Genomic DNA, 16,767 nt, shown 5'->3' on the forward strand with positions numbered 1-16,767 from the left:
CAATCCCTGCATCCTTGCAATAGTTGTCAAACTCCTTGGAACCACCATTGTCAATTCGTAAACATTTTATTGTTCTACTAGTGTTGTTTTCTACCAATGCTCTAAACTGCTTGAAAACTGAAAAAACATCAGACTTCCTTTTCAACATGTAGACCCACACTTTCCTAGAAAAGTCATCAATAAATGATACAAAATAAGACGAACCACCATATGAGGTTGTAGGGGCTGGTCCCCAAACATCTGAATGGATATAATCAAGTATGCCTTTACTAGTATGTTTGCTTGTTTTAAACTTTTGTTTACTTTGTTTTCCAAACAGACAATGCTTACAGAAATCTAACTTTCCAGACTTTAGATTTGGAAGTAACTTTCGATCAGCCAAAATTTTTAACCCTCTTTCACTCATATGCCCCAATCTTTGATGCCATAAGTGAATGGAACTACTGTCATGCTCAGACACCGTAGACACATAATCTGACCCTGTACTTCCTTCTAACTGAAATAGATTTCCTACCTTCTTAGCTTTCATAACTAGTAAAATACCTTTGTACATTTTCATTACTCCACCTTGAATTACAGTTTTATATCCATTTGAATCAAGTGCTCCCAATGAAATCAAATTTTTTCTTAATTCGGGTACATGCCTCACATCAGTTAATATTTTTGTTGTCCCATCAAACATTTGTAGTTGTATGCTCCGAATTCCCACAATATTACATGTTACATCATTACCCATGTACACAACACCATCATCAATTGATTTATATGTCTTAAACCATTCTTTATGGATACACATGTGGTTTGATGCACCGGAATCTAAGAACCAATGTTGACCATGATTTGACACATTAACTGATAATACTTCATCACTCATACCTGAACCAGATGTCGAACCTGTATCTGTCGTATTCGCCTCCTTCTTCTCTGTCAAAGAATCTGCTTTAGAAGTTTGTTGCTGTCGCTTCTAGCAGTCCTTCTTTAAATGTCCTGATTTGCCACAAAACCAACACTTTAGCTTACTCTTCTTCCCTTTCGACTTTGAACGTGAGTCGCTCGGCCTCCTGGAGTGTCTTTCTTTCGAACGACCTCTAACCATCATAGCTTCTGATGTAGAGGTTTTAGAATGCGACCTTCTCCTTGTTTCTTCCGATAATAAGGATGCAACTACATCATCAAACTCAATAGTTTCTGATGAACTAAGACTTATAGAAGTAACAAAATGATCCCATGATTCGGGCAATGAGCACAATAAAGTAATAGCTTTATCCTCGAATTGAATATTTACCTCTATACTTTGTAATTGCACAAGAAGAGTATTAAAAGCATTTAAATGATCAACAATCGATGTACCTTCCTTCATTCACAAACTGTACAACTGTCGCTTCAGGAGAATCCTATTGGTTAAGGATTTGGTCATGTACAGTTTCTCCAGTTTCGTCCACAAACCAGCAGCTGTTGTCTCCGACACGATATTAAACAGGACATCATCAGCTAGACACAGTCGAATAGCACTTATCGCTCTTTCATCCATCTCGGCCCACTCATTATCTGTGATGTTGTAAGGTTGTTTGGATTTGCCCAACAACGCCTTTGCCACACCATGTTGGACAAGCAAATCATACATTTTCACCTTCCAGATCTCGAAATTATTTTTGCCATTAAACTTCTCAATTTCAAACCGGGCACTTTGAGTTTTCGCCATCTTGTATCAGCAAAAAACACAATAATCTCCAAAACCAACGTTTAAATACCAGCAATAAAAAAAACTGCCTATGCCTTGTAGCCTTTGTTTTTAAATATCATGGCACATTACCATAAAACAAATCCCCCTCTGTTTTGTTTTGTTTCAAATATGCGAAATAACAACATTTCATGATAGCTGTATTAAAAAAAACTTTCAAATCGACTGCTCCACGGCGACCCATGTGTAAATGATTTTGCTCCTTTTTAAAAGACCAATTTTCAAACAAAAACAGTTCTACAAAAAATAAACTGCGCTCCACGCCAGTCCACGTCTCTAGGAAAGAAAAAACTCTATACACATTAACTCAACACTGCGTATCTGTTCACATGGTTTGACTATGAATATATCACTGCTGAAAAAAAAACATGTTTTGATTGCTGGCTTATTAACGATTAGCCATATAATAATGCGCACGCAGCAGTACCAGGAATTATGCACATCATCTACTCAACGCACCAGCAATTTATACAAATTATGGTGATACATACCAGCAACCTCACGCAATGATTGCAGTCTCCACGCAAGCGGAAAAGATACCTCCACGCAGTGTATATTAACGCTCCACTTTGTTTGTTTCCTCACGCTCACATGAATGGCCCGCCGTGACTACTTGAACTCAGCGTCCCACTCGCTGCTCTTCCCATCGTAGTGGAATAACATTATCCTGAAATTCTTGGCTAAAGTTCCAGCTGTTGGCCGGCAAGCTCACAGATTCGGGCAGTCCATGGACTGATAAAAGTCGAAGCAATTGCAATTCGGCCAGAAATGGGGTGAACTCTGTGAAAAATGGATCGACGCATGACCCAACAACAATGGTAATATTTGGACAGAGAGAAGCGAGTCTCACGTGGTGAGATCTATCTTGCCGACAGAGCAACAATCTATCAGTACACAACACGCAGCAATTACCGTGAATGTATCACCTCCAGGTAGCAATCGATCAATACACTGCAACCTCCATGCGCGCTGGAAATTCACCTTTCGCTGCACCATTCAACGCAGCATGCATGCTGCCAGCACTTCCCTTCGCTGCTTGTGGATGACAGTGGCTTGCCCAGCACCAGCGCTCAACTGCGCTCCACCACCACGCAACACCAGCACTCCAACATTGCTCTGATACCAATTGTTGGAGATCAGATGCACAGTAATTAACTAAAATACTCAGCAAATAAATCAAGCACATAAACACGGAGGAATTTAACGTGGTTCACCCAACCAATCTGGGCTACGTCCACCAAACATAGGCAACGGCAATTCTTATTAATCAAACAGGAGATTACATAAATCAAATCCTCACAAACTCTCACACTACTCCCAAACCATCCGTATGAATACCTGTTATATAGCAAGGAGAATCTAACTGCCTCATAAATCCTCTCAACTCAAATTTAGGATGCATTAACTCCCTCCCAACAAACTGGAGCTAATCTAGGAACTAATTCCTATTGTTGTCATCTACTGAGATTTTGCCTATTTTATTCAAAACAGAAAATCTCAACAGTTTCTTATGGAGACGTGGTGGAAATTGTATTGTTTGTTATCCTCTTTATGCTTAGTGATAATGGAGGTCAACATGATAGAAAATAGGGATCTTTTATGCATTGGTTGATAAATGTAATTGAGTGTTATATAATATTTATCATATGATGCCCAATGCAAACGCTTTTGAGAATTCCTATCCTAAATACATACACAGGAATAGGACATTAGAGAAATAAAGAAATGGTAAGATGGATAGGAAGAAATCGAATGAGGTGGTTGGTGCCTTATTATTGTAGAAGTAGATCAAATCCTTATTGTTGTATAAATAGGGGGTAGAACAATGGCAGGGGGTGGGCACAAACAATCACAACAATTGAATCCTTGCTATAAAAGAGGGGGCCCGAGATCTGGAAAGAGAAGATTGGATGGAAGATAAAACTAGAGGCTCAGAATCACTGCTAAATAAATCTAATCAAATCATGGGAACTGCAACTGGAGTTAGATCATTGTAACCAACACTAGAGAAGGTACACGCAAAAATAGGAAAATCACTAGCTTAATATATGTTCTTCATTTATAAACCATCTTATATTTTCTTTTGCTCTATCCATTCATGCATGCATAGATGAGAGAATGGTAGGGGTAATACCAATTTACTCGTTATATCCCCATATTTGTCTCTCCACCACTTCCCTCACTCCCCACATCTTCCACTTCACCCAATACCTATCTCCCTATCACTCGCCTTAAATAATCAATCCCCCTATGCTACAAAAATATATTAATTTAAAGGGTTGGGGTGAACAATGTGAATGGTTATGCAATTTTGTCTTGTCGGACGATAGGATGGGAGTAACCATAACACATAAGCTTCTTCTAATATGATGATTGTACTTGTTGAGCTTGATACAAGAAGTAAACCCATTCTAGGTTTGAACATAACTACTCATTATAGCTTTCCATACTACTTTCCCATAAAGGATCGTAGTGATTGTAAATCAATGAGCATGGCAGCTACTTTAGGTACCGCAGCCTTTAGTACTAGTGGTGGTTCTTCTATCGTGATCATAAATAGCTCTTCTATAACTAGAATGTCTCTGATGGATTCAAATATTAATACCATAACTCTTAGGATACTCTTTAAGGGCTAGGTTTTGCATGAATCGGTGAATAGGAACATAAGGAATCCTAGGGAGATAACGAATTTCCTGCTCTGCATAGATGCCTTCCCCACTATGCCATGATCAGGTACAGGAATCTGTATATGAGTATTGGGTGATTTATTTTTATATAAGATGGATACACCTTAGCCCTTAGAAATAGGGAGGCTCGAAACCATGCATGAGAAAAACCTAAGTTTCGGGTCAAAAAGGTGGCCACATGATTAGTGAATTATCTAGGAGATGGTATAGAAGTGGTCATATTATGGGAAGGTAGAGGTGCTCGTGGATATGAATTTATTTATTTTTTAATATTCCAATGTTCGTCGAATTTCTAACACTTATTTATCGGATGTACAGCAGTGTCGTTGAATACGGTTTCCATCCATTAGATTTTTTATGCATATTTATCGGATCTCTCTCGATAGATATGAAATGGCTTCGTCAGATATGGTTTCCCTATATCAAATTTCCAACACACATTGATCAGACGTCTATCATCGGATTTTGTACTTGTCCATTGAAACTCTCATGCAGCATCGTTAGATATCCCCCACCGAATTCTGTAACTATCCATCAAAGTTCCAACTTTTTATTGTCATATAACTCTTGTTGTATTTTTCACTCTTCGATGACCTATCGTGAGATAACACCCATCAAATTTTGCACTTTATAATCGGGTCTCCAACACAACTTTGTCGGAGAACTCTTGTTGGATTTTGTCATTATCTGACGAATCTCTAGCGTCATATTTTCAGGAAACGCATTAGTTATCCAATGTCAATTTCATCGCATTACATTGAAAATATCGACGATATGGCATCAGAAATCCAACCGCCATGTTTGATGATGGAGGCATCAAAACGTGGAGCAGTGATTCATTGTATGTGTGTCAGATATCTGATGGTTGTTTTTCTCATCGAAATGTTTGACTGAGTTTCACCAAAGAGCCTAGGAAACAAGGTTTGTCTAAGTAACGACACAAGGCCATCTAATAATCAATGAAATACCGTCGGATTTTAGTGCACTGTGCAATAGTGCATGTAAGTGTGTGTATTTGTGTCAAACACACATGCATGTGATTGTTTCTGAGTGAGGCACACACACATGCATGTGTTTTTGACACACATACAAATACATGCATATGTATTGTGTATGTGCATGTGTGCAAGTATGTGCTTATGTGTGCACGTATGTGTTTCTACATGTATGTGTGCACATATGTGTTTTAGTGAGCATCTATGAACATATACAAAAACATATGCATGTTTATGTGTGTGACAAATAGAGACATACACATTTGTGTGTCTACTCATGTGTGTGTCTATGTGTGTCATACACAAGCACATGTGTGTATGTATGTGTAACAAACAAAGATGTATATCATTAATCTCGAGAATGTGGGTGTGTGACATACACATACTTATACACAAATGTGTGTGTGTGTGAGAGAGAGAAACATGCTTACACACAAAAAAACTTTCATATGTGTGTATGAGGATACATACACACTTAGATGCATGTGTGTGTGCGTTGTGTGTTTTATACAATGCAAACAAGCATATGCATATGTGTTTGTGCCTCGTACACACATACACAAAAACATATACATGCATGTCTCTCTCACACATACATATACGAAACACATATACAACACATGTGTAACTTATTTTAATAACAACACTAATTTGACACTCTTTCTTAAATATCTTCAAAACATATTTTACCCTTCAACTAATGACTACTCAATATCATCATCAAGTTATCTTCATAATTCCTTATGTTGAAATTTCACTGTAAATATTCATTATAAAACATGTTAGTCACTATATAGATAAATATTATATTTATTATAAAGCATGTTAATCATATAATTATAATTACCTTTAGAAATTCAAAAAAATTCATCATGTAACCACCAACCACTCTTAAAATGATAGTCGTCCACCACCATCACATAGTTATGTGAATCTCAATCAATGACATGGACATGTTGAAAGAGTTTAGAATCACCATATTCTAGTTTCCTCTTCCACTTATAACTATTTTTAAGAATAAAATGATTTATGAAACTAGTATAAATTTTATGTATTTTAATTTTAAATTTTTTTAACAATATAATTTTACATAATTTTAAAATTTTATTTTTTAAATTTTCGTTCTCAATTTTAATTTTATTATCTATATTTTTCATACATTGGAAAAAAATGATTTTACTTAATAAATATGAATGCAAGATTGACAATAATATTGTAAAACAAGATCGTATGTCTAAATAGATAAGAACCCGGAAACACAAAACCATATAGTAAGCGATACAAATTATAAAAAATATTTTTAATTTGGTGCCGTCATCTAGAAGATAATATCATGTTGAGATTCGAAAGAGAAAAGGGAGAACTCTAGCCAGGTAGGAAATATAAAGTTAAGCAGATTTTGGAGCGAGGCTTATAAATTTTTTGGTGCACAAGGGTGAGGGTAATATTCATATACCAAGGCTTTTCGATGGAGTTGTTTAAAGGTTTTAAAAAACTAAATCTACATAGTAATCGTTTGAATTGTATTTTTAATAATCTGAATGGATATAACGATCTATTTTTTTTATACCATATTGCAATAGTTTAACGATATGATTCTTTTTTATATTAAAATATATATATATATTTTAGAGTAAATTTGGTGTGAATTTTAATTAAAAATTAAGAATATTGTAACATTAGATTCTTGAATTTCATATGCAATATAAAACTGATGTAAACTGGATGCAAGTACAGTTGTCATTTGGCAAACTGTTGTTTTATTTTTTCTGATTTCCATGGTATCTATTTCCATATGTGGGTTGTTTTCCTCAATGAGGAGACCCAGGAGTAGATACGCGACCTAGAACACTGTCATTTTTGGTTTATATGGGCTGATTGTAGTGAGTAACTGGAACTGGGTGTTGAATCTTTTGACCCAGGTGTCCAGAGTCTTTCCTTCCCAGATTTTGTACAGAAAAGGTAGCCTCTTTTCTGGAGTAGCTGTAGGACTTGCTCATACAGCAAACTGAATGCATTTGCATATACTTGTAACTTTTTATCGATTATATAAAAAGTTCAATTTTTTCTTTGGAAAAAAAACATTAGATTTTTGAATTGGTATAATTTAAATATTCAAAAGTTTTTTAAAATATTGAATTCATTTTAAGATTAAAAAACTAATTTTTTTTTTTTTGAAATTTGGTGTGAAATTTACTTACGAATTAATAATATTATATATTATATTATTTAATTTATATAATTTAAATATTTTTTATAAAAATTAAGATATTAAATTTATTTGAATATCAAAAATGTAATTTAAATATTTTTTTGGTAAATCTTTTAATCCATTTTATTTGAAATTAAAATTATTAAAGTTAAATAATTTAAGTGTTAATATTTTTTTTTTTTTAAACTAAAACTAATTTTATATTAAAAAAATAATTTCAATAATAAGACATTATAATTTTAATAACCTTGTAATCAGTGTGGGAAAAAACAAAAAAAACACACTTTTTAAGTCATGTTTATGTTTTTTTTTTCCGGAAGAAAAAAAAACAAGTTTTCCATTAATTAAGAAAAAATTATACATGCCTTGAGTCTGAAATTCTGAATTTCCAAACTTACCGAAAAGTCGACAATCTAAAATTACATCTCAATCCCTATCATTCCACAATTCTGGCATGCCACAAATTGTAGCATCCTCAGAGTGTGATAGGAAAAACTCTAGCATCAATGATAAATGAAACCCCATAAAATCTCTTATCGGTAACAAAACTGGAAAGTCTAGGACGATTATAATACCTCTTCACCAAAGCGCACTCTTCTTCAATACTCACCTCAACTTTGTGAGCAATTCACACTCTGACTCCAACATCTGCTGCTAGGCAATGTGGATTTGCATAGATTTAGTCTCCCGAGAATCGAAATAGTGGGTAGTATTAGCCATATCTTGCACCAAGATTGTAGCCAACCCAATACCACAGGAGTTTCCCGAACTACTTAGACAAGAAGAAATAGGAGACACCAATGATTAGAGTGTAATGGTGATCCCCCATATCCCAAAAATTGTCCTCACTTGCCTAGAACTAAAACCACCTGAAAGATAAGATCTAAGGCCTGACAACAAAAAGGGAAGATCGCATAAACCATAGCAACACTTGATATACTCCCTTAATGACCGTTTCAGATATTCAAATGGCCTTCTTGAATCAGAGTGCCATAAGCATGCCCCTGGTAATATATCCTATCTATATGTTCACTACAACCATCTTTGGGCAATCGATCTGCCTCCACATTTTGCTCTCTAAATATGTGGGTGACAGATAGTCTGTAGAAAGATGAAAGTAGTGACCTAATCCGATACATCCAATGCATCAGAGTCGGGGCTTGCAGATTTGATTGTTAATTTGCCTAATATATGATGACTTTGGAATTTCCAAAAATATCTATCTCATCAATGACCAGTGATCTGGCACAAAAAAGTGTGCCCCATAGAGCAAAGAGTCTTGCCCTTGTATTTGATCCCTAAACACTACACCATTTGAATTTGTAGCAAACTTTTGGGCTAATTAAATGAGTATCTCACGGCCACAAATCCATTTAGATGTTTCCCTATCAAAAAAATTGAGCGAGTATGTGTGGCAGATGTCCTAAAGTGTCTACAGTTGACTTTATATTTCACCGGGCCTTTCTCTAAGAAAAAAAATTGAGATTTTGATATTAGTCTCTCCCGCTTCAAGTATCATCCGCTAATACCAAATATGGTGTTTATTCAGGAGACAAAATGCTCGATGGATAAGATTAGAGAAATACATAAGAAATGGCTAATCAAGTATGAATATCTAGAGGTTAAAGAAAAAAACTCAGCAGGGGGATTCTCACGCCATGGGATCCACAAAAATTTGGAATACTAGATGTTGAGGCATCTAGGAACTATCTTTCTTTGGTATGTCAACCTTTAGGGGATAAGGAGATATACATGATCACTAATGTATATGGCCCTCAAAAGCAAGAAGATAAATTCAAGCTTCTTACCTCCCTTGAGGAACTAAGAGCAAGATACCCTAATATGCCCTGGATCGTTGCAGGAGACTTCAATATGATAAAATCTCTTACAAAGAAAAAAGGGGGCAACAGGCAGCTAAGTAGAGATTCCACGGCTTTCCAGAACTTCATAATGAATATGGGGTTAGTGGACATAGAAACAATAAATGGGACCTTCACCTGGAACAACAAGAGGGGAGGGGCTTCACAAGTCACCTCTAAATTAGACAGATTTATTATCTCAGAGGAACTCTTTCTCTCAGGCCCGGCCATGACAGCTTCTATTCTTCCCTTTGGAGGTTCGGATCATTGGCCTGTTCAGCTGGAAGCCACTTTTATGGGCATACCAAAAAACAGACCTTTCAAGTTTGAGAATGCCTGGCTCTCTCATCCTGAATTCAACAGTAATATTGACAAATGGTGGAAAGAGGATCTAAACACTCAAGGCACCAAAATGTTCATGCTCCAACAGAAACTTAAACATATCAAAGCCAAGCTTAAAAGCTAGAACAAAAAGGAATTTGGAAATATCTTCAAAGCCAAAAGAGAAGCTGAGCAAAAACTCCAGGAAATCAATAGGATCAACATCGCAGAGGGCTTTACCGAGGAGCGGAAAAAGCTAGCTAAAACTTTGCAGGAAGAATGGGAAGATCGGTGCTTACAAGAGGAGATTTTTTGGAGGCAGAAGTCAAGGATACAACGGATAAAAGAGGGAGAAAGAAACATGAAGTTCCTCCACAAATCCACCATGGATCATAGGGCACACAACAGAATTACAAAGCTCAAAGACTCTCAAGGGAGAGAAATTTTCTCTCACAAAGACATGGAATCTCTCCTTGTACAACACTTCCTCAGTATTGCAGAGGAGCCCCTGGAGGACAGATCCAAGTTCATCAACCATTTCACACAGTACATCCCTCAGCTGGTCACTAGAGAAGATAACCACAATCTTAACAGGCTAGTGTCGAAAGAGAAGGTCAGTGAGGTGATCAATGAAATGAAAAATGGAAAAGCTCCAGACCCGAATGGTTTTAATGTAGACTTCTTCAAAGCATGTTGGAAAACAGTTAAAAAGGACATCCTTGAGGTGGTGGAAGACTCAAGAAGATCCAAAAAGGTTCTGAAGGTGTTCAGTGCATCCTTCATAGCTCTGATCCCAAAAAAGGAAAATGCCATGACTCCGGATGGCTTCAAACCCATAGCCCTTCGTAATGTGGTGTATAAAGTTATTTCTAAGGTGATAGCCAACAGACTCAAGCCACTCTTACTAGCTCTCATCTCAGAGGAGCAAACAGGTTATGTGGAAGGAAGACAAATCCTCAATAATATTATCCAAGCTCATGAGGTGGTACACTTGCTCAAAAGCAACAAACAAGTTGGTATGATCATTCAATTAGATCTAGCGAAAGCCTATGACAAGCTTAGTTGGTCTTATATAAGAGCAATTCTAAAAGCCTATGGCTTCGACCAAAACTGGATACTATGGGTGATGGCACTAGTTACCACAACTAATTTCTCCATCCTGCTTAATGGCGCTCCTTCAAGACTCTTCACACCCTCCAGAGGCCTCAAACAAGGGGATCCGCTCTCACCCTTCCTATTTGTTCTCATGATGGAAGGGCTTGGTAGAGCAATTAAAATAGCTAATGTTGAAGGAAGAATCCAAGGCCTCAAACTCACCATGGATGGAGTAGCAAACACACATCAACAATTTGTGGATGACACAATGATGCAGGGCTTACCCATAATCAGGGAGGCCAGAACGATCAAACAAATTTTGAATGACTTTGCTTAGGCTGTTGGCACAGAGGTGAGCCTCTGCTAATCAAAAGTTTTTTTCTTTAATACTGACATTGCTATTCAAAGAAATATCACCAGAATTCTTGGATTTCAAAGGGACCAGCTACCTTCCAAGTATTTGGGCATACCTCTTACAGATAAACCTCTCAGCAAGGAAGTGTGGGAGCCAACTATAAATAATATGCAGGACAAGATCAGGAAATGGACTTGCAGATCTTTAAACTTGGCAGGGTGCCTTGTGCTCACACAGGTTGTACTGTAGGCCATTCCCATTTACATGTTTTCTACTTCTCCTGCTTCTAAAGGAGTCACACAACAGATCAGGAGCATACAAAGGGATTTTCTATGGGGCAAAGGAGAAGTGAAAAATAAATGGGCTTTAGTAGCTTGGGATAAAATCTGCAAACCTAAGAGCCACGGTGGCTTGGGGCTTCATGATCCTGAAACCATCAGCAAGGTTTCAGGAGCTAAACTCTGGTGGAGATGGATCAAGGAATCGGCTACTCCCTGGGCTAAGCTTTGGAAACAAAAATATGCCAAGAATTGGCAGGAGAAAGATCACATTAGAATGTCAGGGAACATTAAGGGCTCCCATATTTGGAACCTTGCTTGGGAAAACAAAAGTATTGTTCAGCAACATAGTTTCTGGGAAATTCGAGCTGGAAATCTAGCATGATTTTGGGAGGATAACTGGCAACAGGAACCCAACTTGTACAAGGATGAATTAGCAGCTCTCGAGAATGACATAGACAACAAAGGTCCACTTATGGTGAAAGAATTCTGGAACCAGGAAAGGAACGTAGAACTTGGAAGGATCTAGGCCACAATGAAGAGAGTCCTCTGAGAGCCTAGGTAGACTCTCTTACCCAGGAACTAGAGCATACAAGGATTCTGGTATCCTCCTTGCCTAACCAACTAAGATGGGGAAAGAACACTGAAGGCAACTTTAATCTCAAAGAAGCAAAACAGGTAGTAATAGGTTTTAACTATCCCAATCCTGATCAAGTTTGGAAGAATCTTTGGCAGAACCCTCACTGGATGAAAATAAAATTATTTATTTGGCTAGTTCATCAAAGAAAAATCTTAACTTGGGAAAATCTCCTGAAAAAAGGCTTCACTAGACCATCCAAATGCTACCTTTGCAACTCTCAAGAGGAGACGATGAATCACCTTCTTAACCTCTGCCCTTTCACCTCCACTGTGTGGGACTGGGTGGCAACAATCTTTAAACATACTGATAGGGACAGACTCAGCATCTCCAACACTTTGAGGAACTGGAGGAAAAACTTCTCGGGGAATGAAATTATTAATAGAGCCTGGACCCTAGTTCCAGGGTTTGTTATCTAGAATGTATGGAAAGAACACAACAGTCGGATCTTCAAGAACAAAGCTAGCAAGCCCCAACACATAATTGACCAAATTTTAAGGCAACTTAAAGATACAGTTAGTAGCTTGCTGAAGACTCTGCCTAAGGACCCTCCTCTACCCCAAGATGCAAGTATTCTACTACAGTTGGGTCTTCAATCCATAAGCCCACGGGGAATTATCAAGGGAGTAAGCCAAATAAATTCAGATATAAACATTTGGAAGCCTCCTACTCATGGTTTTTTAAAGGTCAATATAGATGGAGCATCTAAGGGCAACCCAGGGTTCGCTGGTTTTGGAGGTGTCATAAGAGATGAACAAGGGCAAATAAAGAAAATCTTTCATGGCCACTTGGGGAAGACCACTAATAACATGGCGGAACTCATGGCCCTAGAGTAATGCTTGAAAATGTTGGTGAATTCAGATTCACATAATATCATCATTGAAGCAGATTCGAAACTGATTATCAGAGCGCCAAGAAAATTTGCAATGGTACAGCACCGGATAAAGTGTTGAAACTCTGGAGGCTCTCGCAAGTCTTTCACCGTATTCACTCCCACCTGCAAACCTTAAAGACTAAAGCTTTGTCCATGTGAAAAGAAAGGCTAACATGGTAGCAGATCATTTGGCGAACGAAGGAGTGATTAATAAGGAAAGGGACACCCGACATGTCTGGGAGCTATTACCCCCAGGCAAACTGTTTGAGGACTATCTCTGTCAGGCTGCCAAAGATATGGAGCAATGGGAAAGGTGGAGAGCAGAGGAGGAAGACCAAGGATACAACGGCGTGAGGAACAATTCTGGGAGCAATGCAGGTTTGTCTGTTCATTGATCGTTGTATGGATGAATGGCAACACAGCGATCAAATGAGGAGATTTTTCATCTCAACGATAAATGGTAATCACTGATTTCGCTAGGCGGAGGTTCACTAAGCGCAGTGGGAGGGCGATGCACCGCCGTTTTTTCATGGTAGAAAATGTAATTATTTTGAGTGTTAGACTTTTCACTCGTTTAAGTGGTTGGTTCCATTTTTGTAAAAAGTTTAAGCCATTTCCACTTTAGTTAAGACATAAGGACCTTTTTGGGTAAACGCGAAATTTACCTTGTAAAATATGTAATATTATTATTGTGGTTAATATAAAAATTCCTTCTTGCTTAACCAAAAAAATATCATCCCGTCAAAAAATCAAGGAATTTCTAACTCTCCATATGCCCCAGAAAATGTAAAGGCTTTGTGTTCCTGGTTAAGAAATGCATTTGTCTACCGATGAACGATTCGACAAATAACCTATGTAGATGAGTGAGTACCTCCTGTCACACAGCAGCGGCAAAAGAGCGCTGTTAAAATATGTGACAAGTGTCCTCCACAGCTGCCCTACATAGTGCGCACCTACCCAGCCCCACTAATCCTCTTCAGGGAATCTTACGTCTATCCCTATTATATTTATGAATAATCTATATAAATTCAAAACATTTTATATTATATTTATGAAATAGTAAATTACGTTTTTAATGTGATGCTGTTGAAATTTTTAAAAATCACTGGGAAATAAGGTCAAAATTCATAGTGTTGACCACTTTCGGCGTTGGAGCAGATTTTGACCAAATCCACAAGGTTGACTATTTGAAGGTCAATATCTCATCCCGACACAGCGTAGAAATTGTCCGACTGACCAAATCCTATGGCCATGGAAATCGCGTTTTCGTGGAATGAGCCGCCGCCGCCATGGGCAGTATGAAGGTATGAAGGCATGAAGGAAGCAACCGTCTGCGCTGTGAAAGGGGAATCGGAAAGCCAGTTCTTATCTTGCCAAGTTGCCAGGTCCAGAGCAGAATGGCGGAGGTCATAAAGCAGACGCTGGTGTCGCTTATCCAATTAGCGGATGAGGCATCCAAATTGGCCAAAGAAGCTCATTCCTTCAAGCAGGAATGCCTCGAGGTGAAGATCCGGACGGACAAATTAGCCTCCTTGCTGCGCCAGGCCGCGCAAGCCGCAGGGGTGCTGTACGAGAGGCCCACGGGTCGAATCGCGAAAGAAATCAATCAAACTCTGGAAAAAGCCCTTCTATTGCTCACCAGATGCGGGCGCAACGCGATGCTCAAGCGGCTCTTCACCATTACATCGGCTGCGGCCTTCAGGAAGATGACCCTCTTACTCGACAGCTCGATTGGTGACGTGGCGTGGCTTCTGAATGTGTCTGCCAGCGGAGAAAGGGAATGGAACGTCTTGGGGTTGCCTCCCATTGCCAGCAACGATCCCATTCTCGGCTTCATTTGGGAACAAATTGCGTGCCTGCACACGGGGAGAAGCCCCGAAGAGAAAGCCGAGGCCGCAGCCTCGTTGGTGTCTCTGGTACAGAGCCACGAGCGCAACGGGAAATTGATTGTGGAAGAAGGGGGAATCGGGCCCTTGCTGAAGGTCATCAAGGAAACAAGCACAGTAGAAGCGCAGGAAGCCGCCGCAAAAGCCCTGGGCGAACTGGGTAAGGATCCTCAACACATTAGGCACATGATTCGGGAGGGTGTGTGCTCTGTTTTTGCTAAGGTCTTGAAGGACGATAGTTCCATGAAGGTCCAGACCATGGTTGCCTGGGCTTTGTCTCAGTTGCTCTCCAGTGACCCTGACTCACAGGAACTTTTTGCCCAGAGCGGCATCATTAGGTCACTGGTTGGGCATTTGGCCTTCGAAACCGTTCCCGATCACAGCAACTATACCATAGCTACCGAGGCGGCCATGAACATCCATTCTGTTGTGAGTATGGCAACAAAAGATAATTATCGTCTTACTCAGACTCATATTCATACCAAAAATGCCAACAAAGATCTTGGAACGCCCTCATTATCAGGCCTCAATCTGAAAGGCAAGGAAGCAGAGGATCCAATCATTAAGGCCTCAATGAAAGCAGAAGCTGCTAGGGCTCTCTGGAAACTTGCCAAGAACAACATAAATACTTGTAAAAGTATAACAGAGTCCAAGGCTTTGCTTTGTTTTGCAATGCTCTTAGAAAAGGGCAAAGATGAAGTGAAGTATAATTCTGCCATGGCAGTAATGGAGATTGCTGTTGTAGCAGAACACAACACCGATTTGAGAAGATCTGCTTTCAAAACCAACTCTGTTGCTGCCAAGGCACTGGTTGACCAGCTTCTCATAATTATACAAGAAGATGATCCCGAACCTCAACTTCTGATTCCTTGCATTAGAACCATTGGGTGCCTTGCTCGGATCTTCCCTACTAAAGAAACCAGGCCAATTCCTGCCCTAGTGAAAAATCTGGATCACAAAGAATTATCTGTGTCTAGAGAGACAGCAATTGCTCTCACGAAGTTTGCCTGCACAGAAAATTATTTACACACGGAGCGTTCCAATGCCATTCTTGAGCATTCCTCCAGTGCTCCGCAGCTGGTCCAGCTTGTATACTTTGGAGAAGAGTTGGCTCAGATTCCTGCTCTGATTCTTCTGTGTTACATTGCTTTACATGTAGGTGACAGTGAAGCTCTTGCAAAAGCAGAGGCATTGGCAGCCCTGAAATGGGCATCGAAGCAGGTTAATCTCATTCATCATTCTCTCTTAGAGGATCTGCTTCCAGAGGCCAAATGCCGCCTTGAACTCTACCAGTCCAGAGGACATCATCGATGAATTCGATGAATTCCTACCAGTCCAGAGGACATGAACACTGATTTGAGCCACCAGAAATTTGGGGTAACTGTTTAACTGTTTTGCACGCTCTTCATGCGAGGCAGGGTGATGTTTTACTCTGTATGTGTTAAATTATGGATTTATTTGTGTTCAATTAAGCCCCATGAGCGATTATGCTTTTAGATACACTTGTATGGAATATTTTCTTCAATGTTGTGTGCAGTTACTCGCAACTTTCTTTATGTGTGTTTTTAATATTTTTTTTTTCAACTTGTACAGTATTGAAGTATGTTTTTAAAGTGAGAAAATTTATCATAATTTAGTTGTTAAATTAGCAGTGAGGACAGCTGCAATCTGTGAATGCAGGCTGACTCATCATCGTTATTCGAGGCTGACTCATCATCGTTATTCGAAGAAAACCACACCCCTGGAATAACTCGTTAGTAGTCTATAAGGGGCGGGGTTTCACTCCTACCACATGCCTCCTGCCACATACCTCTGGATTTTGGGCAA

At 38.9% G+C, this 16,767-nt stretch overlaps 1 protein-coding gene across 1 annotated transcript; it reads left to right on the top strand.

Moving 5' to 3' along the window:
* Positions 1 to 14,295: 14,295 nt before the first annotated feature.
* On the top strand, positions 14,296 to 16,496 carry LOC149152016 (uncharacterized). Its single transcript, XM_089441543.1, has one exon. It carries the CDS (start codon positions 14,452 to 14,454, stop codon positions 16,252 to 16,254), a length of 1,803 nt encoding a protein of 600 aa, XP_089297669.1. The 5' UTR covers positions 14,296 to 14,451; the 3' UTR covers positions 16,255 to 16,496.
* The last annotated feature ends 271 nt before the right edge of the window (positions 16,497 to 16,767 follow it).

The sequence above is a fragment of the Pinus tabuliformis genome, chromosome 9, assembly GCF_031772625.1.
Source record: "Pinus tabuliformis cultivar Carrire ecotype Pingquan chromosome 9, CPIR1, whole genome shotgun sequence".
Taxonomy (NCBI): domain Eukaryota; kingdom Viridiplantae; phylum Streptophyta; class Pinopsida; order Pinales; family Pinaceae; genus Pinus; species Pinus tabuliformis.